The 25,335-nt window shown below is 37.1% G+C and overlaps 1 protein-coding gene across 4 annotated transcripts in view; it reads right to left on the bottom strand.

The window, feature by feature from the left end:
• LOC108596688 (semaphorin-2A) overlaps positions 1-25,335 on the bottom strand; it is a 56,734-nt gene that overhangs the window by 20,906 nt on the left and 10,493 nt on the right. For all 4 annotated transcript variants that reach the window (XM_017982704.1, XM_017982708.1, XM_017982707.1 and 1 more), the window contains exon 2: positions 18,102-18,715. In XM_017982704.1, coding sequence (XP_017838193.1) covers positions 18,102-18,267 — 166 coding nt within the window. In that variant the 5' untranslated portion in view covers positions 18,268-18,715. The remainder of the gene's footprint in view (positions 1-18,101; positions 18,716-25,335) is intronic.

The raw sequence follows: 25,335 nt of genomic DNA, 5'->3' as shown, positions 1-25,335 counted from the left end.
CAGCTTGAACTTCATCTTTTTGAAGATTTTCATTTATCTGCTGGCAAAGCGTTTGCGCCACAGCAGATAAGGCACACAACAGAGCAAAGCAGAAAAGGGAGAGTGGGAGTGGAAAAAGTCGAAAAAAAAAATATAATAATAAAAGCCGCACTTAAATCCATTTAAGCGAATTTTTCAAGCATTAAATTTGCGTTTACGTTACGTATACTTAACTACCAATGGCAACGGGGCATGGGCAAAGCAGCGGCAGGTAAAAATTGCCAGCATGCTAAGAAAAATTCTGTGAAATTTTTCTTCTTCTTGTCGTACGCTTTTTCTTGCTTTTCTTTTTGGCAGCGTAGGCAGAGGCAGAGGCAGAGGGTGGATGGTTAGTCAGGGCAGAGCCAAACGTATTTGCATCATTTGTTTTAGCACACACACACAGACACAGGTGTGAGCTTTGCATATGAGTCGCCTGCAGTGGAAATCGCTTTAGACCATATGAGCTGTTGCCATTTCCATTCACTTAAGCAATAGCCATGGGCAACAAGACGCACTCATGCGTGGCTCGAGCCCAGCGCCATTGTTGTGCCTTTTTTTTCATCGCCAGCTTGTGTTGTGGCCATGTAAATGTTGCCACAGTTTGTTGTTTGACTGGGGAGTGGAAATTCTTATCTGCGTTTTGCATGCTGCGTGGATTTTCCCAGACGCACTGAGTCAGCACTTGATTTTTATTTGAGTGCGTCACTTTCCTTTTTAAGACATTAATGATTGGCTGCAAAAAAATAAGTCCAGTTTATTAAAGCAGCAGCAGCTAGACAAGCTGGCAACAGGCAGCAGCAGGTGTTGACAGTTTTCAGCTTGAGTTGCGCACAAGTCAGGCAAGCGCCCCTGGAGGCAACTCGAGTGCGTGACCGAGTTTTCGCTTTGATTTCATTTACTTCAGCCCAACCTGCAACTTGTCAGTGTGCACAAAAAATATTTGCTGCAGCAAATTAAGTTAAAAGCAAAACGAAAATTCTTTAGCAAATGAAGTGGCGCCTTATGATTTTTAGCTAAACTGATTTATGCGCTGGGCTTGATTAAAAGGCTAAGCAATTAGGTCTAAATTGTTGCTGCAAATAAAAGCTGCAGCTGGCATAAAATTCAATTTAAGAAATAAATAAAAGCAAAACGAGACTCAATTTGCATTCGTGTTCATTATAAATGTGCAACAAAAACAAGCATAGAAAAAAACAAAATAAATTGTAAACTAATTTGTGCTATTTGTTGTGCTCCTGAACAGACTGGCGACGAGATTGGTCAGGGCGCGCTCTCCAACTAGATTAAACAGACGCCAGCCGAGGGACCTGATGGTAAGATCCCCGAGGACTAGAAGATAGGATTGAATGTTATGTAATTTGTAAAATTTTTATTTATTGTATATTATTAACGCTAGTTGCCGGCGCGCCCATATGGGCTGAATGAACAGACACCAAGGCCATAAAGGGGTTCACCGACTTCCCCGTATTCCTTTTTAAAAAATATAAAAAAAAAAAAAATATATTTATGGCGCTTTTTTTGCTTAAAGCCTAGACATTGAGTTTTAAATTAATTTTTATTTAGCTTTGATTTATTTATTTGTAGCTACTTGCATAGCAAAATGTGTTCTACAGTTTGTGCAAATATTTTAACTGCTAGCAGTTGCATCTATGAATATTCAGACTGCCCCAATAATTGTTGCTGCATTAGCCTTGTGGCTGGCTGGCTTGGCTTTGATTTAAGTTTGCTCTATGCTGCTGCTCTTGGCCCTCATGCATCAGGCTTATCTACAACAGCAGTCGTAACTGTCGCACAAATCTCAAGCAATTTACTAGACACTGTTATCGTTGTAAACTTGCTGTCTCACTCACTCGCTTAGTCTGTGTGTGATTTCGATATTTAACAGCTTCCAGTTGAGCGCCATATGCAAAGTGTATTTGTGTGTGTGTGTGTGTGTTGAAACTGACTGCTGGGCTTAAATATAGCTTTGGCATTGGCAAGTTTGCTTAGCGCTTTGTTCGAGAGTACATCAACTTATATTCTTGCCACTGTGCTTTAACTCTATTGTTATATATGTGTGTGTGTGTGTGTGTGTGTGTAAAGTGTAAAAACAACAAATGTGCTATACAAATAGCTGAGCGCTGTAGAAAAATCTACTCAGGTAAACAGGCAGGCAGTTGAGCAGCTACTGAGTGGGAAGAGCGCAAAGCGGGGGGAGTGGGGTTGGGGCTGTTGGGTGATATGTAAGCGCCTGGCATTTGTGTTGAGCACGTTCGTACCTTATGTGGGATTTAGTTTTAGACTTCATTTTACTGCCGCTGCCGCAGTCGCTGCCGCCATTGGCACTGCTGCGCTTTTGGTTTCATTTCGTTTGCCGCTTCTACTGCTTCGTACTACTTTATGCCATTTTATGATGGCCGCAAAAACGTAGCCGCAACGATATAAAGCCATAGACAAGCAGCGCAGTCTGCCAGTGCTTAACACACACACACCCAACAACACATACATATAGAACTATGTTCATCATAATGCAACAGCAAAACAAGGAAAGGCAAGAAGCTCGAGACAAAGCATTGTTATCTAAAAACACAACGTGCAATTGTCTAGCTTGTAAAATGTGCCAAGTGCTGCGCCAGCATGCAATGTGAAAGTGTGTGTGATGCAGCACAGCGTGGAATTATTACAAGTTGGGACGCTTAACGAAGTATGTCGAGTGGCCCTGTTAGACAATAGCGCCAAGTGCAGCGCCGCGACAATCTTAAAGCCGACTCAAATATTTACGAAGGCGCAAAGGCGCAGCGCACAGTGGTAATTGCGTCTTAAATTTGTGACAAATTAATAAAGCAATAAGACAGCATTTAGTAATAAAGTGTTCATCAAAATGTATAAAAAGTTATATGCCAATATATAAGCGCAATGAGATTTTTATTAAATTCTGAATAATTAGATAACTTACATGACAATTAATACTAACACAAATATATATGAGTACAGTCGTTGGAAAATAAAGAAAACAACTTTTTGCTTTGTTTGTTACATTTATATCATAAGACGCGTTATCCGATAATACATGATTGATTTTGGTTGTTACGATTATTTACATATATGTTTAATAAATTACAAAAAATTTTCGACGTGTTTTAACAACTTAAATTAATTAGTATTTGTTTTACCTTGGAAAAATGAAACAAAACGCTTAAATTTCAATTAAACGCCTTTTTTTTATTGCTTTTATAGTTGTTTATTATTTAGTGGTACAGCTTTATTTTTGGTGTTTAAGCAAAATATCGTTAATACTTAGCAATCGGTTTCAAATTGCAGAAGAGAATGTTGTATCTATCATTTTTTCTATATACAATAAATAATAATAATTTTTTTATTATTTTTTTTTATTGTCTAGCCTAAGATTTGCATAGCAACTGTCAGCTGTGGCCTTTGGCTATATCGATAATAATTATTTGCATTAGCTGCTTACATATGAAATATGTATTACAATTTCTTATAAAAATACATAAATTTTATTACACATAAATATTTGAATATTAAATTCATTCATTCATGAATTACTTGCTATTTTTTTTTAACAAATTTGCTTCAAACTTTATTAATTTCCACTGTGTCTCAACTGACAGTTCGCTGGTGATGAGTGCGCCGCCGACTGTGAGTCGTGAGCCTTGAGCCTTGGCTGTCATTCGAGTGCATTCGAGCGCGCACTGGCAGACACACCTGGGAAATATGCTTGTGGCTATGCAATTAGATGCAACAACCGGGCCAAGGCTCCCAATGCATTAAGCACAGCGAGCCAAGTCAAGTAGCAAACTTTAAGTTCAATTGCAGCTCCATGCAGCGTTTCATAATTCAGCAGCAACATTTGTATGTCTAGTTGGATGTAGTGAAGGAAACATTAGCAAGTCTAGACACCTACGTCATGCAAAGGAAAAACGAACGTGAGCAGGAAACGCGCTGATGTAAAAAAGAAAGCCAAAAATTGAGACGTCAAGCGAGGACGAAAACGTGAGCGTGACAGTGGAACAGACAGACAGACAGACCGACTGTATAGTCAGGCCAGGGCCACACGCTAGACTGCAAACGGCGCAGCGTCAAAGTCTCAAAGGCAGCGCCAAATGCCAAATGGCAAATGCAATGCGCTCAATTCTAAAGATCGACCTGGGAGTGCGAGGCAGCAACTTTGGCTTGTTTAATATGCTGAAAATACGCGTTGCGACTTCCTGCTGCTGCTGCTGCTGTCTTGTGTGTGCAAAAAAAAATAAAACGAATGAGGTTCAGGGCTGCTTAGACACATGTAACCAGCCAGCAACATATTTGGCTCAGACACTCAGCCAAGCAGAAGTTGTCAGCTTGCCCATAAAACAAATTTAAAGTGCAGCTGCACTAAAGTTAGACAGTTGTACTTTTAATTACAGCGCATAATTGGAATTCAATATCGCTTTGGCGGTCAGCGTGGCGTATGTGTAACATAAAATTACAATAAGCTGCTGCCACACTGTCTGTGTGTGTCTGTCTGTGTGTGTGTGCTCATGCAAGTGCAAGCTTGATAAAAATTTTCCAATTACCAATTTTAGATATTTCACAAACGCGCGCGCGCGCCCATAAATATTTATAGCGAAAATTTATGAAAACTAAACGTGTGCAAACGATACGCGAGTTGCTGCTGCTGCTGCTTGTTTGTTGCTCGCTGGTTGGCTCTGCTAAAATATCAGGCGAATAACAAAGTCTGCTTGCAAAATCTCTACACAAAGGTGTCTATGCTGTGTGCACTGCGAGAAATTGGCATAGAGTACAGCGAACGCATTAAAATGCAAATTAATTATTGAAGCTGCATTTGTGCTTAGACTTTGTAGCTTACATTTGGTTTAAGCAGCTATTTTATTTACTACTAGCTAGTATGTATTTTATTATATTTTATTTTATTTTATTTATTTAGTGTCAACTTTAAACAGCGACGATAAAAGAAAACATAGCAGATAATGCTCTGAATATCTTGAATGAATAACTGCAGCTCAAATAAATATTATAAAAATTTAAAAATATATTAAATAATGTACATAACTTTTAAATTTAGCTTAAGCACATTTTTCAATTGCTAATTATTTGTTACTTATATTTGTTTTATAAAATGATAAATTAACTGCTTTAGTTTCATGAGTTTGTTGGCTTTATTTTTATATCTGAGTTAAATATCTGAAATTAATATAATAATGTAAATAAATAAAAGAACTGCTAAATATTTTTTACTTATATTTGTATTATTAAAATGATTAACTCTGCTCTAGTCTCATGAATTTGTTTAAAAATAAAAATCTGATAAAAATTGATCTCAATTAAATATTTATTTTTACAAAATGTTAAACTAACTGCTTTAGCTTCATGTATTTGTTGGCTTTATTTTTAAATCTGAGTAAATCTCAAAAAAATATTTATTTTAATAAAATGATAAACTAACTTCATGAGTTTGATAACTTTATTTTCAAATATTAGTTACATAACTCAAATAAAATAAGCAAGTGTTCGCATTATTGCTAATTTGTTTAAGTAACAATTTTTTTTTTTAATTTTTAGCAAATTTTAACAAATCAGCATGAAATTAACTGAATCTTTATTTTTAAACATTCAAATAAATTTCCAAATATTTCAAATATTGTATATAACCTAAAGTTTTACAAATTTAATTTAAGTAACTGCTTTAAAATATTCTTTTAAGCAAAAAGCCACTCAATATAACTGACAGCTTCAACTGCTTGCCAGTCACTATTTTAGCTTTGGCTTTGATTTGCTGCTGGGTTTTTGTTGCAGTGTAAATTGGTATGCAGTGCATAGATTTAGTGCAGTCTTTTGCCAGCTAAAGCTAAAACAAATACAAAGTAGTGAACCAACATGAATAGCGAGAACAACAGCAAAGGATCTGTGTGTGTGTGTGTGTGTGTGTGTGCCCCATGCATATTTTTAGGTGATTTGAATTTTGTAAGAGCGCAGCAGATATCCCTGGGGCTGTGTGTCACTGCAGTGTGCCACGGCCACATGCCACATGCCACATGCCAGTGGCGCTGATTGCAACGCGCTTGCTTAGCTGGCAAATGACTGAGATTACAAACACTTTCACTACAAACTAAAGCTGAAAATAATAATAAAAAAAATGCCAGCTAGCTGACATTGCTGTTGGCAGCCACATGCGTGTGGCAAGTGGCAAGTGCTGTGTTGCATGGCAACGCCTACAAAATGAGCTGTGCAACTCGTTGACGCCTACACAACCAAATGGCTTTTTAATTGTTGCAACGCACAAAGCGCACTTAACGCTGATTTCCCTAGCTAACGCACACACACACACACGCACACACAGAGACAGACACACAGACATGTATAGCTAGCAATTTGTTTAGCGCCACTAAACAAGTTGTGCCGACCCCCAACGCTTGGCTGGCGTTACAAACGCTAATTAATCTTCAACAGCAGCAGCAGCAGCAGCAACTGCTGCTCGCTCGTCTGTTATGAACTGCAAGTGAGTCGAGCTGAGTCGAGCCGCCGCCATTGGGCTTAGGCCTCGCTACCTGTGACGCATTGTGGCAGCTTATTTCCGTCATTAATTAAATTACGCAAAAATGCTCAAAAGCACATAAATCAGTTGCCGCTCAAGCTCAAGCTGTTGCCTTTGCTTTCTCTCTACTTTCTTTTTTTACTGCTCCAGCGGGAGTTGTGTGTAAATATTTATGAATAAACTCATATAAATGTTAATGCAGCAAAACTTACGCGGGCATTGCTTGAATTGCTGGGCGGGCAGCTTGTCATGTCTTGCAGTTAGCGCATGTTGCATGTTGCTTTAATAACTGCAACAATGTGTTAAGACCAAGCTGAGGAGCGGGGGGTTGTCGCTGCTCGAGGGTTTGTCTGTGCGGCTTGCATGTTAATGAAGTGGAAAAATTTTTTTTCTTTTCGAGGGTGACTAGAGGGTTGTTGCCTGATCATAAATAATTGAATGATGCACACACAGAGCGCAACATGAAATGATAATTATATATGTTGTGCCCACCAGAGCGCCACGCCCTCAAATTGAAAGCACAGCTGTTGTGGCTGAAGCCAAAAAGTTTTGTTAAAGTAACAAATTATTTGTTTTACCAACTGCAAACTTTTTATGCTATTAAGTCATTAAAATTCAAAAGTTTAACTAGCTTAGAAGCAAACATATGTGGGGCAACTTTAATTCCAGTATTTTATACTTGAAATAAAATATTTTTTAAATGCAACTGTGTACTAAATATGCCATAAAGTATTTATACTATATTAAGTTCACTTCATAACTGTATATGCTTAATATTTAATCAATATGAAACTTCAATTATTTTACATGCCTTCCCAATGCTTGCAACAAGTGTTGGGTCTGTTTAACACTCTTATTCTATAAGATTGTCAAATTTAAAAACAAAAACTTAATTTTTAAATACTAAAATTTTTTTAAAAATTTTTGTATTTCATTTCTTCGACTGTTCATAGTTAACATTAAATAAATAAATATAAAAAACTAAAAGTAATTTATAGTTTTAGTTTTTATAATAAAAATTTAAGTTCAAAATACAAAATACATAGTTACCATTAAATAAATAATTAAAAAAAACTAAAAGTAATTTAAATTTTTTATTTTTACAATAAAAATTTGAGTTAAAAAAGGTATTTTTTATATGTTTTAAGTGAAAAACAATTTAATTTTTAATAAAAAATAAAGGGAATTTCAATTATTTTACATACAAAACTAAAAGTAATTTATAGCATATTTTATTTATTACATTTTAGTGCAAAATATAGCTTTTAATTATATTAAGTGAAGAACAATTTTTAATTTAAGCTTGTTAAAAACAAAACAATTTTTATTTTTAACTTTTAGAATTATTTAAAAATTTTTAAGAACTCTACTTTTTATTTTTGTAATAAAAAATATATAAATTGCTTATTAAATATTAGAGTTTTGTTGCTTTTCTATGCGTTCTATCCATTTTATTATCTTTTAACAATTTTATTTATAACAAATGATTATTTAAATAAAATTCAAAAACTAATTTTTATGTCATAATTTCCAAATTACATTCCCTAATTATGCCTAATACTAAACAACTGCTTTGAAATAAACTCTAAGCTGAAACAAGCTCATTTTCCACTTGACTTGGCTCGTGCTTAATAATCCTGAATTCAACTGAAAGACACCTCAATGTGTGTCAGTGCTAAGCGCCATTAAGCTGTTAATGTTGCAATTATGCGGCAAAATAAAAAAAAAAAGAGAAATATTCTTGTTGCTTGTTTATTTGCAGCTCTCTACGTAAAAATATGAAGCACTGAGCGGCAGTTAAGACACAAACTTTTGCTGGCAGGCAACACTGCATAATGATAGCCAGCCAGACTACAAATATTTATGATAATTGTGTGTTGTGTGTGTTGTGTGTATGTGTGGCAAAACATAAATATAAAGAGCTCTGTAGCAAGTTTAATTACCCACATTGCTGGCAGCGCAGGTTGGTTATGTAAATAACGAAAGAGAGTGAGAGAGACGACAGTTGATTAAAGCAAAACCTTAAGGTAGACGCTATACAATGGCAATGTTAACTGTTTACGCAAAAATCATAAGAGCCGCCAGGTGTGGCGCATACTTATAAAAATATTAAAGCATTTTATGTGTGTCTAACTGGCTGACCCACAAGTTAGCCATAAATCATTTGGCTTGTTTGCTCGCTAAGCATAAAACTTGTCTTTGCTTTGCTTTTTCGTTTACTCATTAGATTTTTGGAAGGCGGCGAAAAGCGTAGAATGAAGCAAATAATAATATGCTTATTTCAAGATACACCTTTTTGTGTCAACGACAGCTCCCTCTTTTGTATGTGTGTGTGTGTGTGTGTTGTCAGCAGTTCTGTGGCAACAACAATGCCTTGTGGCCATATCGTGCCAAGCTGGCGTTGATTGGCAGCAAGTCGCAGTCGCAGTCGCAGTCGCGTGTGGCTTGAGTCTGAGTTTGGGGGGTTTGTCAAGGTCTGTTATTTTCTTAATTTTCAACACGTTTGCTTCTTTTCGACTTGATTATCCTTTTGCTTCGCTCTGTTTGTGTGTGTGTGTGTGTCTTTAGTCGCAACCAATTGCCACACACAAAGGCGTATCTATTTCGTGACAAAAGGCAACTTATGCGTGTGTCTGCGTGTGTGTGTGTGTGCGGCTTACTTTTCGCGTAGGCAGCCTACATGTATTTACACCTAAAAGTATGCTAACGTCTTGCAACACGCACACGCCTTGGCTGGCAGTCGCGCCTTTAAGCGCCCACTCGGGTTACATAGCTGCTGCTTCAAGTTGTACGCATAACTTTGCACCTCAGCAGCAGCAGAAGCAGCAGCAGCAGACAGCTGCTACTTAAGGCTGCGCACAATAACTGTGACAAGTCACTGTGAACAGCAATCAATGAATACGAGTTGTAAAATAAATAAAAACTTAGCTAACAGACAAGATTTCAATACTTAGTAGAGAAATATTCGCTATAAATATTCGCTTATTATTTATTGATATTATTTAAAGTTGAATTCATTAAAAATACTTTAATACAGTATATAAAAATATATGAAAAAATTTAAAATATTCATTAAAATATCTTTAAATAAATTCATTATTTCTTTGCAATTAAATTAGCTCATATTGATTTTTCATATTTATTTTATTCACATATCCTATTATAGTATTATTTTATTATTAGTATTATTATAGTAAAGTTTAGTATAATTTAGTAAAATATAATAAGGTTAAGTTGCCACATAGGTAATAGCAAACCAATTTAACAGGTAAATGCACATCTGATTAAATTGGAATTTTATAAAAAATAAAAATATTTATTTTGATTTAATTTAAAACAGCTTTCAGTTAGACAATATTAGCAAGCATATGAAGTTCAAATCAAAGCTGTAGTATTTGATCTTTACTAATATTATATAATATATGAGCTAACACTCGCTATAACAATTAATTACAGCTAACAATATAAATAAATATACTCAAGGTTTTATTTTAAGCGATGTTGTGCATTTATTTTTCAAATCTTCATACCACATTAATGAAGCTGAACGTCCAATCCATTCTATATACTAAAATTGCCTGCAAGTGATTTAATTACTTAGAGCCAGCGCAGCAAAGTAGGCAACGCTTAACAGAAAACTGTGACTACTGCACAGCTCTACGCTTGGAATATTTACAAGCTCATATGTCTCCAACTCTACCGAAGTCTATGTGCGTGCTGTCGTCTGCTTACGCCTTGTGGCACGCCCATGTGGCCTGGCATAGCTTTAAGTTTGCCTTTAAGTCGCTGCTTTGCAGCTGCGCACGCTCAGTCAATTTGGCTGCAGTGACGCGTGGCCTAAATTGTTTTAAATTACAAGGCGGCCATTAAACTGAGGCAGTTAATCCTGCGGGCATACATACATACACATAGAGAGATACATATGTAGACGCCATCAGGTATTTCCGGCAGCTCATTTCCGTTTCACCTCAATTGGGTAAACCAGCAAAAGAGAGAAAAAGCGGAGTCAAGGCAAAAGCAAAACTGCAAAAACCAAGCAAAAATAAATATAAAAATATAAATACACAAGGGTGGGGTGGCGCACATGCAATGCTAAGAGAGCTGAACGCAGCTGGATTGCTGCTCCCCAAAGCGACGAAGGGTGCATAAATTAGAGCAGTGCAGTTGACCGTCGTCGTAGTCGTAGTCGCGCCGGCTTTTGTGGCAATGTTGAGGTCGCTGCGCGTCTTTGTCTTGCGGCAAAAATTTAAAGACAAGCGCACCCCAGGCGGCAGTTTTTCTTATTGTGAGACACAGACACAGACACACGGCACTTGTGCAACACCTCAGCATTTTATTTACGCTAAAAGAATTTAAATTTCAAAGCACATTGCATACTTGCAAGCGTCAGCTAAAGCTTCAGGGTTGGCTACACACACCCCTCAAATTAGCGCCCCCTTGGGTTGTTTTTTTATATGTTTACCTTTTATGATTGCTAGACCGGCTGTTGTTGTTGTTGTTATTATATTGTCGGCTATGCTACACTTTGTTGCAGCCAAAAAGTGTGGCAAATTGCAAAAACAGTGGATGGCAGCACTAAAGGAAATTTGGCCGAAATTGCGCGGTAATTGCAGCCGCTAAATTTTACTTTTGTTCGCAAGAGGTGCGCCACATGTGTGTGTGTGTGTGTGTGTGTGCAGCAATTGCCCAAGCAGCAATTGAGCAGTAACAAAAACAAAAAATATAACATAAGCGCATTATGCGGTAACACAGCGTGACGTAGCTGGAGCTGAGGCAACGGCTGGCGGCGCGGCTCGCTTGGTTTTCATTTTAAAATTGGCGGTTTTATGTGCCGCTGTCTGTGTGTGTGTGTGTGGTGGTGGCTTGCATAGCGTAGACTTGTCTGCTTTTGGCTATGCGCATTAGCAAAATTTTTATTGCATACTTTGCTGCGCGATTGCAATTTAATACGACCTCAAAAGCGGGCGCAGCGCCACCCACACACACACACACATACACATGCGGTTTTTATGCGCCACGCATAATTTGTGCAACTGAGATTTATATTTTGTTATTGGACCACATTGCGCGTAACAGCTTCATTTTATTTTCTTTAACATGTTTATTGCTCTACGCTACGTATGCGTAATAAATACATCAGCCTAGCCTAGCCTAGCGTGTTTGGCTTGCTTTTGTTTAACATTTGATTATTTATTATAAATGAGTGCACATACCGCAGCTATCACTAGCATTCCACACACATGGCAGAGTCTATTATTTATTATTTAATAATATTATTGAGCGTGCCCTTTTGTTCTAGACCAAACCACTAGTGTGTGCGTCAAGTTATCGGGTCAATCGATTTTCTTTAGGCGTTGCCGTTTGTTCAGTTTTCAAAGCCAAACAGGCATTAATTAGAGCTCGCTTGGACTTGCTTTTGTTTGCCTTAAACAATATTTTTGGTTGTTTATTAGAATAAGCCACACATTGCTCAGTTCATTGCTATGCATGGTGCGGAACTTAATGCAATTATTTGTTGACCAAAAAGAATTCCATTTAACTTTTGCAATATGTTTGGCATTACATGCTAGACGGGGTGGTTTTAACCCCAACAACAATAGACGAATTTGTACTTTATTTATATGCGTCTGAACTTTTGACCATCCCCTGACTTTTGCTGCCACCCTTAGCTGCTGTCCCATAACTTTAATAAGTGCTACGAACTATCAAATGTGTTAGCGCTTAACAGATAATTGAATGAAGTGTTCACTGTAACTGCAAATAATAGCAAACTACAATACATAAAATTAAGATTTATAACATTTAACTTAAAGCGCTTTAAGTTGCATATTTAATTAAAAACTACAGCATGTTGTGTCTGTTAACTTGTTGGCCCACAATGCAGTTAATTAAATCAAGCGACATGTGTAATGCAGAAAAAAAAAGAGAAAAAAAATGTGCGCCATGCGTGCAGCATTTTAATTAAATAAATTGCGCATTTTATAAAATTAAATTTGCTTTTTGCATTAAAGGGGTCAAGCCTACAAGTCGAGCCTTAAGTTTAACCACAAACATATAAAAGAGCAAACTTTATACACAAAACAATTTTTGGTTTAATTAATTTGTAGTCATTAACTTGAACACCCAGCCAGAGTCTTCAAATGAGTGTCATCAAGCAGGCTGTGTGTGTGTGTGTGTGTGTGTGTAGGTGCTTTGCTTTTGTTTAGGCAACAAGCTCACCACACACACAGCTACACGCCGAGCTGTGTGGCAATGTATTACAGGCGCTGTGGTGCACCAAAATGTACGCCACATGTGGAGCCTAAGCATGCACACACATGTGTATGTGTCTGTCTGTGTGTGTGTGTGTGTTTTGTATGAAGATATATTACGCTTTGTGGGCAACTTCGGCGCTCACACTCTGCGCGCCGCGTGTAAGTTTCTGTGTCTGCCACACTGACAAGCATTTGTACTTGCGGCTTGCGACTGTTTTGGGTGCCACATTAGTTGAATTATGGCACTTGCCACTCGTCGACTAAGCTCAAGTGCAACAGCAGCCAGCAGCAGCAGCCAGCAGCAGCCTAATGAAGTTGTTAGCCCAAAACGCAGCTGCAACAAGCAGCATTTGGGTCAACATCAAATCTCGCTCACACAAACACACACACACGCTCTATGTGTGTGTAAATTACGACTTATGCGCCTAACAAGCTGAAAAAAAAGGCGCAGCGCTAAGCTTTAAGGCGTAGGCAGCCAGTTGCTAGTCAGGCTCATAAAAAGGCAGCAACAGGATAAAAGCGCTGCTCAATTTATTGATTTCCTCCTCATATATATATATATGTGTGTGTGCGTGTGTTGGCGTTTGTTGGCGTCGTGTGACAATTTGTCAGCTTTTGTTCAATTTATGTTGCCTACTTTAAGACGCAGCTTAAAATTGCGCATACGCACAGTGGGCAGAAAAGCGTGCAGCGTTAAGCCTAAAAAGCACATTTTATATAAATATATATATATAAAAAAGTGTTTATATAAATTTAAATTCCATTTATTTATTTACTTTGCAACAATTTTGTTTGTAAACTTTTTCAATTTCTTAGAAATCGTAGCACATGTTGCAAATTTTATTTTTTAAGCCTTTTTAACTAACAATCTCTCAAAGCTTTGGCAATTCAGCATTAAAGCCGCTGCCTTTGCTACATTTCTAAATTTTATTTAATTTTTGCTTGCATGCCCACAGTCTAACAACAATCAATGTCTGACATGTTTGTGCTTGCGTTCGTGTGTGTTCGTGTGTGTGTGTGTGTGTGAGCCCAACAAATACCTGACTTAAGTTTATTTATGGTTGTTGCCTCAGCTTTGGCTTTGGCTTTAGCTTTGGCTTTGGCAATGCCTTCAAATTGTTTTGTGCCTTAAATCAACTAAATAATTGATGCTGTGTGTGAGTTTGTTGTATAAGATACAACCGCAGTGGCTGCCACAGTGCGCCCACAGGCCTTGACAGACAGACAGACAGACAGACGCAAAGCCCACGCTCAATTCAATTGCGTAAATCGTCTGTGGGCTTTACATGCTAAATAAACGAACTGCAGTTAAAGTTTGTCTGCTTTTCCTATTTTTTTGTTGTTGTTTAGCGAAAATTGTTGCTTAATTGCTGCTGCTGCTGCTGCAGCGCCAACTGAGCTAATTTACGCAATGAAAAGAGTGTCAGAGTCGAGAGTGGAACTACCCTTGACTATTACCTGGCGCTAGCTAAAAGTTTGCCGAAGCCAAAAGTTTGTTTGTATTTTTATTTTTCGCAGCTTTTTTTTTTGGTGTAAAGTGGGCAACGCTAAATATTCCAAATTCTTTAAGTTTACAAGAAAAACATTTGTGCGCAGTTTCCACACTTTTCTACCTTTTTTGTAGGTGGGGTGTGGGTGGGGGGTGGTTTGCGTGCGTGCACGAAATAAGGGCGCAGTGTTGGTTAAAGTGTAGCAAAGTTTTTGTATATTTTTACACCCTTTTTTGTGTGGATTTCTTTTTTTTTTGTTGTGTGCTGTGTGTGTTTCTATTTACGCAACTTTTGGCCGAGCATTTCGGTTAAACGGCGACTGCGGGGGCGTGCGCGCTCAGTTGTCCCGCTGGGCAGCGCTAATATTCGCCATTAAACTTTTGCTTGTTTTTCTTTAATTAACAACGCAAACATCTGATATGCTACTTTATACTTTGTTCGCTCTCTGTTTTGTTTGCTGTTGATTTTTCGGTTTTACTTTTTTCTCTTTTTTTTTTTGTAGCTTACTTTGGCCGTCCCAGACGGCGGCGCATACCTTTATTAAGTTTTATTTCATGCTGCTGGCCACGCAACTTGAGCGCTTAAAAATTTGTACACACCGCCGTTTGCAAAGTGAAAACAAAGGCCGCGGGACCAAAGGGTGTTTGCATAGCATTATGACCACAACGCGCCCACAGCAAGCGCAACCGCCGCCGCCGCTTTGTCTTTTATCTGCGCCTTTGTCTTTGATTTGGATTTGATTGCATTAATTGTTGCAAATGTCTGTGGTCCACACTCGCGCAATTTGCCTCAAACCCTCAATCAACAACTCGCTAATGTTAATGATTTAATGCGCAATTGTTTAGTAAGTGCAAATAGCTAGAGCAGCTGAAATGCTCCAAGGACTGCTAGATAATCTGCAAAAAATCAATCTTAGTAAACTGACTGGGCCACTGTGCATGAGCTTTGCATAATTTATATTAAATATAACAATTTGTTAAAAAGGTTCATTTAAATATTTTTTTAATATTTTTGCTTGAATTATTTATCAAACGCATCACTAATTTCATAATATTCTGAGTTAGTTTGTTGCATAATGCATAAGATTTAACTAGTTGCAATTGTTTTGCTGGCTGCTAAGCTTTGATGTTATCAATACTATACATAGGGAAAATCTAGCTACTATACTTAGGGCGCTATGTGAAAAAGCAGGTGAACCACAAGCCTCCAAGGTGCTTGGAGTCCCAGTTTAACCGAAGAGGTTAAAATGTATAACCTAAAATACCAGCAGGGACTGGATGGACACCGCAACCCACTGGCCGTTAAGCTTCTTGACAACCAAGAGCATCACACAAGTCACCCTCTCCACCTTCCCTTTTAGGCCACCATAACATCTAAAAATTCTGTCATTCCTGTAGTAGAACTTACTTATTATCTCTAAATAGAATCTATCTGATATATAGTAAATAAATATATATAAAAAAAATCAAAGCTTTCTTGACTGTTTATTAATATTCATAGCAAATGTTTTATTTATTTTAAAACTCAGCCTGAAGGCCTTTGTTGCTCTGGCCATAGAATTAAATTCTAAGCTACAATTAAAATAAATAAATAAATATATTAAAACTTCAGTAGTAGAATGAATAAACAGAATGTTTGGCTTAGTATATTTCTAATTAAAGCACTTTACAGTTATTAAGCTAAATACACATCTGAATAAATTGGAATTTTATAATTTTATAAATATATTTTCATTTTATATTTATATGCAGTAAAGTGTTGCATATCGCTTGATTTTGATACATAAAAATTGCTAAAATTCCTTTACGCGGACTTAGGGTTCAGTGCTTTTAATGAGAAATATTTTTAGAAATTTCTGCAGAATTTGATATTAAATCGACTGACTCTAATATTTATATATAAATTTTGTCGCTCTCTCACTTCGCTCTCTGCCTCACTGTTTAGTGTTTTGTTGACAATTGTTGAGTCAATGTAATGTAAGTTTAATTTATTGTTGTTGCGCATATTTCATAGAGTTGGCAACCCTGGAGGCATGTTAACAATGCACTTGGCGCAAATAAATGTTATTAAAACAAAAAAGAGAGCGGCAGCTAAAAAAATAATATGCAACTGTCATAAAAGCTGCAGCATATGGAAAAGTTAATAACTTTTTAAATTTTAATATGCAGCATAAAATCAACTGCAGCCAGTTGCGTTGCATAAAGCTTAGCAAATGGGTGTGCGTGTGCTTGTGTGTGTGTGTGTGTAAATTAAAGCGGATTACTTAATGTGTGGTGCATTTTTGGCTTAGCCAAATGACTTTTAATTATTAAACGAGCGTAGCTCTCACATGTGGGCCAACAATTGAGTGCAGCTTAGCAGCTGCAAACATGAGGAGCTGACTTGCCAAAAGCTGCACTTTAAGTCTATGAAAACAGCACTTGTGAACTAATTAAACACTAATAGCAGCAGCAACAATAAGCCGAGCAAAAGACAGCTCAAGTGGCGGATGCCAGCCAAAGAGCAGAGCAGCGCTCAGCCCCAGCCCCAGTCCCAGCAATTAGAACAAAACAAAGCAGCGCAAAAAAATGGCAAATAAATAAAAGTTTAGCAGCAGCAAAAGTGTTGAAGTGCAGTTACTCTAAGCTAAAAAGTATGCTTTAGTTTATTAACAAATTTTGAAAATTGATTGTTAATTTATTTTATTTAGATGCTTGTTAGCTAAAAATAATTTATAGCTTAATTTTTAGCTATACAAATCAAATTAATGTAGTAAGAATATAAATAGTTTAAGATTTAATTATAAAATATATTTATTTAATTTGAACTAATTTTATGCAATATTTAGTTTTTTTTAGCTCATTTATGATTGCTATAAAAAATAAAATAAATATGCAAATATATTTTTATTTTAATGAATTATTGTAACTCATTTATAATTGCTTATGATTGATAATAAAACAAATATGCTAATATATTTTTATTTTAATGCATTATTTTTAACGAAGCTTATTTCTTATTGAAAAATAATTGAATAATATAAATAAATATTGCAAAATTAATATCTAGCATTTAGTTCTTTTTAGCTCATTTATGATTGCTAAAAATAATGAAATAAATATGCAAAAATAAATATTTTAAAGAATTATTTTTAGCGAAGCTCATAGCTTATTTTTAGTAAATAATAATTGCATAATATAAATAAATATTGCAAAATTGTTATATGGCATTTTTAAACTGTTGCATATGCTGCATACGAATCGGGTATACCCTGTCGAACAAAGTGTATTGACGCAGAAAGCAAAATAAATCAGCACGAGCTAAAGAAAAGCGTGCAAAACTTTTTAATTTCAGCCGGACTTCAACTTGGACGCAGTGTGGAAAAGTTGCCTGCGCACATACAAATAAACAAAAAGAAAGAAAAATATATGTGGAGTCTGGGTGCGAATGAGAGTCTATAACTTTATGCCCAAGCAATACAACAATGCAGCCGTTTGAGACAAAAGCAAGCGAAAGGATAACAAACGGAAACTGTAATGGCAAATCAATGCTGGGGCTGGACGGCGAACAAAAGCAAATCCGCTTAAAGTGAAAATTATGCCTGAGCCGTCGAGGCACAAACAAAATAAGTAAAGACTTGGCGCTATGACTTGAGTTAAGAGCCCACAACTATTTGTTGTGCTTAGTTTAGCTCGCAGTTGCCTAGGGCTAGGCTAAGTAAGCGTTTGCTTATTAACTGCAAATTGTGGCCATGAAATATGCAGAGAGAGAGAGAGAGAGAGAGAGAGCGCTGGATTTATATAAAATACTGCTGGCTTGACTTACCTTTGTGATGGCGCAGGTGATGGGCAGCAGCTGATGCGCCCGTGCAACAAGGTGGCTCGTAATATAAATTCCAAGTGTTCTCATAATCCGCCCCAGCATAATCCACATAAATTATTGAGGCGCACAGCATAAGCAGCCAAATGCTGCCGCACACAGTGTGCCACATGCTGCCGTTTCACGGACACAAAACAGTTGCAATCGAAAAGCAGCAGCAAACACTCGAACTGTCTAGCGTTCCCAACTTTATATATTTTATATATTTGAGCGTTTAATTTATAACGTTGGCAAACAAAAATGTTGCGTATTGAGCAACTTGCTTAACATTTGAGCCAATTTGCCACAAAAACTGTTTACAACACACGCGATAGCGAGAGAAGTTCAAAGCAAAGTAAACGAGACTACGCGAAACTTGACGCGCGTGTATGCGTGCGCTTGTGTGCGTGTGTGTGTGTGACTGTGTCTGTGTGTGTACGGCACGAGTTGAAGTTACGAACTGAAGCTCCGCAGCACGAGTAACTGTGTTAAATAAACAGTTGGAAGCGAAGGCGTAAACACGAAGGCGGCGCACGCTCGTTCTAACTTCGGCTATGCTGTTGACTTCGGCTGCAGCACACCTGTGAAAGAGAGAGAGAGAGAGAGCGCATGCGCATGCGCTACAGTTAGTTCGGTTATATTTTCCCAGTATTTAATATCCCTTAATGTTTATGTTTATCAGCAGCCAAGTGTATTGAACTCATTTACAGCTTGCAACGTGCAACGTGCAACGCTATGCAACACACACACACACACACACACAGATTTTCAAGGGTAACTGCAGACACATTTGAGACTCAAGTGGCAACTGCCACCTTGCCACACAGCGTGTGTTGCAACTGCAGCCTTAGCCAGACGCCGTTGCAGACGCTTGCAGCACTCAAAGCATATTTCGTGCATTATTATTTATGCATATGCTTGTAATTGCAGCTGATATGTTGCACATGTGTGTGTGTGTGTGTGTGTGTCTGCAACGTCTGACTAAATGTTTTTCTGCTCTCACATTTTTATGTGGCGTGCAACATTTTCATGCTGCATTTGTATAAAAAAAAACAAACAAAAAGAAATTCTCGCATAACAACAAAAAGTTTCCCAGACATAAGTCACTCAGACAGTCACGCAGACGGCCCTGGTAGGCTGCAGGGCAGACACTCAGACACACACACACACACACATACACACAGACAATTAGGCAGTAGCCACTACTGCTTTGCCTATATGCAATTGTTGCTACACTTAAATAAAAGTTTTGATTGCAAAAAAATGTTAGTGGGGGGGACAACAATTGTTTGCAAGGACATGCGAATTTTTTTTGTGCATAATTAAGTTGCCTTAAATTAAGAATTGGCTACTGAAATAAATTTACTAATATTTTAAGTTAAATAAGCTGAAATGCAAACAATTCAATTAACTACTTAAAATAAAAAAAAAATATTTAATATGAAAAAATCAATGTTAAAGTATTATTTACTGCATATTTATTATATATATATTTATATTTTGATTTTTCCTATAACTTTTTATTTAAATTATTTTTGCTTATTCAGTTCTTTACACTCTCTTAACGAAACATGGGCAATTTTATTTGTCTCGCTCTTTGCTGCATTTAATTATTTTTAAGCTCTAAGCATCACAATTAAAGAAATGACTAATAGTTGCTAACATTAAATATTAAATTATTTTAAAGCTGCACTAATGCTTAAATTAATGGCAAAATAATGCGCATTTATTTCAGAATATTTAAAATAATTTAAAATAATTGTTTATTCAATTATTTGCAGTTTTGCTCAATTAAAATTAATGGCAAAATAATATAATAATATATGAAAATATTTAAAATAATTAATAATAATTTGTTTAATGCCTCAAAGCTTTAAATTAACTTTCGATTTATAATTTACATATTTCTAAAATTTTTGCCAAGTGTATTAACCTTCAGACAGTTTTGCAGAAGTTCTCAACATACTTTTGCTATTTATGGACTTGACTTAGCAAACCAAAGCAAGGCCAAAGACAAAGCCAAAGGCAAAGGCAAGGACCAAGGCCTAAGCAAAGACAATTCGTGGCTGTGCTCAACTGTCTGCGCGTCTGACCGCAAGTTAACAAAAGTTTTTTGGCATTTCTATGCATTTTAGGCGCACTTGAATTTATTTCTCAGACAATTTGCCATAAAACAAAGCAATATGGCTTCAATATGTTTTTGTTGCATCAAAATGGAATGCGACAAGCAGCAGCAGTTGCCACTCTCTATCGCCTTCTCGCTCTCGCGCTTGCACCTGCTGAAAAACAAGCTCAACAATTGCCTTATAAATGCCGCGCGCCAAACTTTCGAGTCAAGCGCAAAAAACTTTGATTAATGTGCGCTTAGCAAGAAGAAGAAAAAAATGTAGGAACTTTTCATAACTTGTGTTGAGGGATAAACCAAAGCGGAGCGTAGCCGGCCGGCCGGACGGACGGACAGACGTTAAACACGGCGTGCTTCTTAGTCAAGCAAAAAACTTGTGCCCCAGCTTGGGAGTCAAAGTCAGGGACAGCAGCCAGGACTGCAGTTTTCAAGGCGCCGCACAACAATGTCAGGCTGTAGAGCTGTGGAGTGCGGCATGTGGCAGGCGGGGCAGGCTGTTGCTGGCATGTTGCACGGGAATCACAGCGCAAAAGCGTTAAAAACTGAATTGTAAAACAAATAGCAAACAAACGAGCAACATTTGCTAAGGGCACAACCCGAACCCAGGCACGAGCGGGGGCGCCACAAAGTAGCCAGCAACCCGCAGCGACCTGGGGGCATCCACAGCCAGTCCGCGCAGTCAGCGCAGCTCACCCGCTGCTTCAACTTGGCTGTGGCAAGCAGCGTGCGCTACACCGAAAAAACGCCAACGTCAAAATCAGCAGACCGACTCCAGAACCTTTGCCCGCATTTCCAAAGCCGCCACGCCCCCCCCACACACACCAGCAGCGCCCACTCCACTTGCTGTTTAATACAAAATGTAATTCGATGCATTTAATGTTGGCTGCAGCCCTTTGGCCCTTCAATGTTCGCTTATGCAGCAGCTTCAACTTTTCTCTGCTGCTTCTTTTTTTTTGTTGCTCATGGGTTTGCATTTCGGCTCCTGTCACAGGCGCCCTGTTTGTTGTTCTTGTTGTGTTTGTGTTGCTTACCTAATCCTTGCAAACAAGTTAAAAACGTTGGTACGGCAAACACAACAAACCGCTGGCAATGCCTCTTGGCCATCAATGCGCTGCTCAGATACACTGCACACAATATGACAGAGAGAGAGAGCGAGAGAGAGAGAGCGAGACAGCACATGACATAAATGAACAGGACATTAGTTGATGCTGCATCGATATGCTGAACACGAGCAAATTCAAAGCTAACATTAGAAATATTCGCTAATTGAAACAGGCAATGTAAATCTTGTTTTACAAAAAATGTAAGCAAAAATGCATATCCCATTAAAATGGAATATAAAATACAATAAACAAAAAATTTAACACTGTTAGCATTTGAATTTAATTTTAAAATAAACTATTTTACGTCTTTGACTGTAAAATTTATTTACAATTTATTAACTTAATTTTGTATCATTTATTGCAAGTACTTTTTAAATTTAACTTTAGCAAACTTTTTGTGCTACATAAATAAGAATTATTGTTAAATTTCTACTTTTATAATTGAAAATGAAAATTGTGCTAAATATTAGTAGATTTCTAACTATTGTTATAAGACTAATTACATTAATTATGCAGCTAATTGCTATAGGGTATTGTTTATAAATATTTTTATTATAGGCACAAAACATAAATTTCTCTTTAAAGCAAAAAAACTTTGTTTAATTTTCAACTTGCACGAACTCAAAATAAAAAGACACAAGAATTTCGATTGGATTTATTAAAACAAATAAATTTGCTTATATGGAAATTAATATACTACTATTAACTAAGTAAATTATGTAAATAACTAAATTTTTATTCGAATAAAACCAAGCTAATTGCTTAGCGGGTTCAAATTTCGTTGCCTTATATTAAATATAAAATATTGAAAACAAAAAGGCATAGAATGTTGCTTATATAGAAACTTCTTTATAACGACGCATTTCCGCGAAAGTATCGTATGTCAAAAAATCCAAATTTTTACAGAAGAGCGTTTATAATGATTTATTTCTGGTGTAGCCTTGAACAAAATCAAGGAAGTAAATCATTGAATCTTTATAGGTATAGGGAATATAATTCAAATATTTATCCAAATTATAAGAGTTAGGATTTAGAACAAGTTTGCATCAAAATCTCAATTTTAATAAAAAGCGACATATGTTATATAGCAATATATAGCAACATTCTATTCTATCAGTTACTGCATTAGCTACTTTTCGATTTCAAGCTCAACTGTATATTTCAATTTTAAATTTATTATTGTGCAACGCAAAATATATTGCTAAATTAGTGTTTTATATATAGCAAACTGCACAAAGGAAAGTGTATCAAGGCTATCAAGCGATCCAGGGCCAATGAATAGAAATAATCAGTAGACGGGCTTGGTTAGGGGTCCTGTGGCAATGAAAACGAATGAATTTGAGTGACATCGAGTGCCATGAGAAATACAAACAATCAGAAAGCAACCAGGCAGGTTAGAACCACAACCAACCCACTCTCAGTTCAAACTGCATATAGACACACACACACACACACACGAGCATACAGCGCTGGGCAATGGTAACCTCAGCAACCTGCGCCGCGTGCCACAGCAAATGACAAGCGACAAGGCAACGCTAATAGAAATTAAACGAAAGTGCTGCAGCAAGAGCAAGAGCCAGCCGACCCCACCCCATCCCTGAACTGCTGCCTGCTGCCTGCTTCGTGTAGCGTGTGAAGGTCGAGTGCAGCAGCTGCAAAGAGTGTGAGTGAGGGTTGAGCAAATGCTAAAATTCGCTTTCATTACGTTTGCTGCTGCTTTTTTTTGTGTGGACTATTTACATTTGCTTTTTATTAATCATAAAAAATGCTGAAATTGCCGAAACGACGCGCAGTGAGCTGCAAGGGGCAAGCTTAGAGAGTTGAAGCACGAAAGCGCAATTTGATTTTAATGGCGGCAAAATGTTGAATGTTCGTCGCACAGGCCAGACAAACGAAACGAAGGCATAGAGGCAGCCCAGGTAGGGCAGGGGGTGTGACGCATAGAATGGGCAAACAGACAGACAGCAGTCGTTGCATGGTGTGTTTTTTTTTTTTGCTGCCACTGCTGCTGCAAGTGCAAGCGACTGGCTGCGACTGTTGCCTTTTCCATGCAATCAAGCGCCATTTGTTGACGTTTGTCTGTGTTGGTGTTTGTTAATCTGCCTGACTGTTTGCATATGTGTGTGTGTGTGCATGTGTGTGTGTGTGTGTGTGTTGCAAGCCTATTTCATTTTGCATGCGTGCATCCTGTCCCATTGCTTTAGACCTAAAACGTGCGTACAATTGTTTGCTTTTGCTTGTTTGTATTTGTGTGTGTGTGTCCATGTGTGTGTGCTCGTCACTGTCATTAACAGCATTGTTGTTGCGCTTTCAGTGTCACTGTCAATGCTCAGCATATATTTCTATATATGCTGCTGCTGCTGCTGCCTTTAATTAAGCCGCTGCCTAGAAGTATGCTACAAAAATGTAGCTAGCCACAGCAATTAATTATTAATCAAGCAAATAGCTCAAGACTGCACGCACAAATGTCATTTGCAGCTCATAAAATTCATAAGCTATATATACTATATATTTTACTTATTGTTGCTGTTGCTGCTGCTGTTTCGATTGCTGATAAAACGCAAATACAAGCGGCTGGGGCAGGCAACTGCTGTTGTTGCAACATGCCCGATATGCGTTTTGTTTGTATGTAAATCGACGTAAACAGACGTTACGCTTTTGAATCGTTACGATTGCGTTTGCGTGTGCCCAATGGGAAGGACGCATGCTATTTGTTTTGCAGCAAGTCAACGCCAAGTCAGCGAGCGCGCACCACCCGCTCACTCCCAGTTCTGGTGCGGGCTGCCTGGCTGGGCGCTGCTGACTGAGATAAGGGTCGTTCGACTGCTGCTGCTGCTGCTGCTGCTGCATGGGATTTACTCTAGTTTATTTGTTAATGGTTTATTTATTAATTCCTGCGGATTATCACGTCAGACAAGCCATCACAACAACAACAACAACACTGTTGTTACACTGTGCGCGAAAAGTTTATTGCCTGCATTCGGTGCATGAATTTTCATATGCGTGTTTATTTTTTATATTTCGCTGCAATATTTTTGACGCTCGCTTAACTTATAATTTAAATATTATAAATTTTTTTGTTGCAAATTACAATTATTTTCGCTTTAACATATTATTATAATTAGCGAAAATTTAAAATTAAATATTTAAAATGTTATATTAATTTAGCTATTTTTAAATTATTTACAATTATTTTTAAAATTTATTTTCAATTATTTTTTATGTTAAAAATTATTTTTTAAGCTTATATATAGATCACAATTATGTTAAAATTTAAAACTTTAAATGGCATTAAAAAATAAAAAATTTTGACTACTTTTAAAATATTAACATATATATTTGAAAAATTATTTTCAACTATTTTTTATAAACAAAAAATTGTGTTTAAGCTTGCATTATCTAATTCAAAGAAAATAAAAAATAATTAAATTAATTGTAATTAAGCTTATATTATAATCTGCGCATTTATTTATATAGAATACAATTATTTTTAAATTTATTAGCACACTACTTTTTATATTTAACAGCTTTATTTTGAATGTGCTGGCTACTAAACGTAATTGAACACTCGCTGCTTTCGCTCAGTGTATGCGCCTGTGTGTGTGTGTTGCGAACGTGTTGCATATTGGTCAACAAACGGAAGCGAACAACGACCGCACACGGAAACGCATATGGCAGGCATTTAAGGCTATAACGGCGACTGTGTCTGTGTGCGAGGCGGATAACGTTGAATGTTGCTAATGCAACATGCTGCTAATCTTTAAGTTGCCAGCGATAAGCAGACGCACCACCCAGCCACACAGACTGAGCCGCAGTCTTTGGAGCCCATTAGCAAGTGTTGTGTTTTTTTCTAAAGTTGCAAGCAAATTGAAAATTTGTGTTCGCATTGAAATCATGCATTAATAATGCTAAAACACTAAATAGTTTCTGTAGCTATGTGTGTGTGTGTGTGTGTGTGTGTGATATGAGTAAA

The sequence above is a fragment of the Drosophila busckii genome, chromosome 2R (assembly GCF_011750605.1).
Source record: "Drosophila busckii strain San Diego stock center, stock number 13000-0081.31 chromosome 2R, ASM1175060v1, whole genome shotgun sequence".
NCBI classification, from domain to species: domain Eukaryota; kingdom Metazoa; phylum Arthropoda; class Insecta; order Diptera; family Drosophilidae; genus Drosophila; species Drosophila busckii.
The sequence above is the reverse complement of the archived record's forward strand: the minus strand, read 5'-3'. Positions and strand labels throughout refer to the sequence as shown.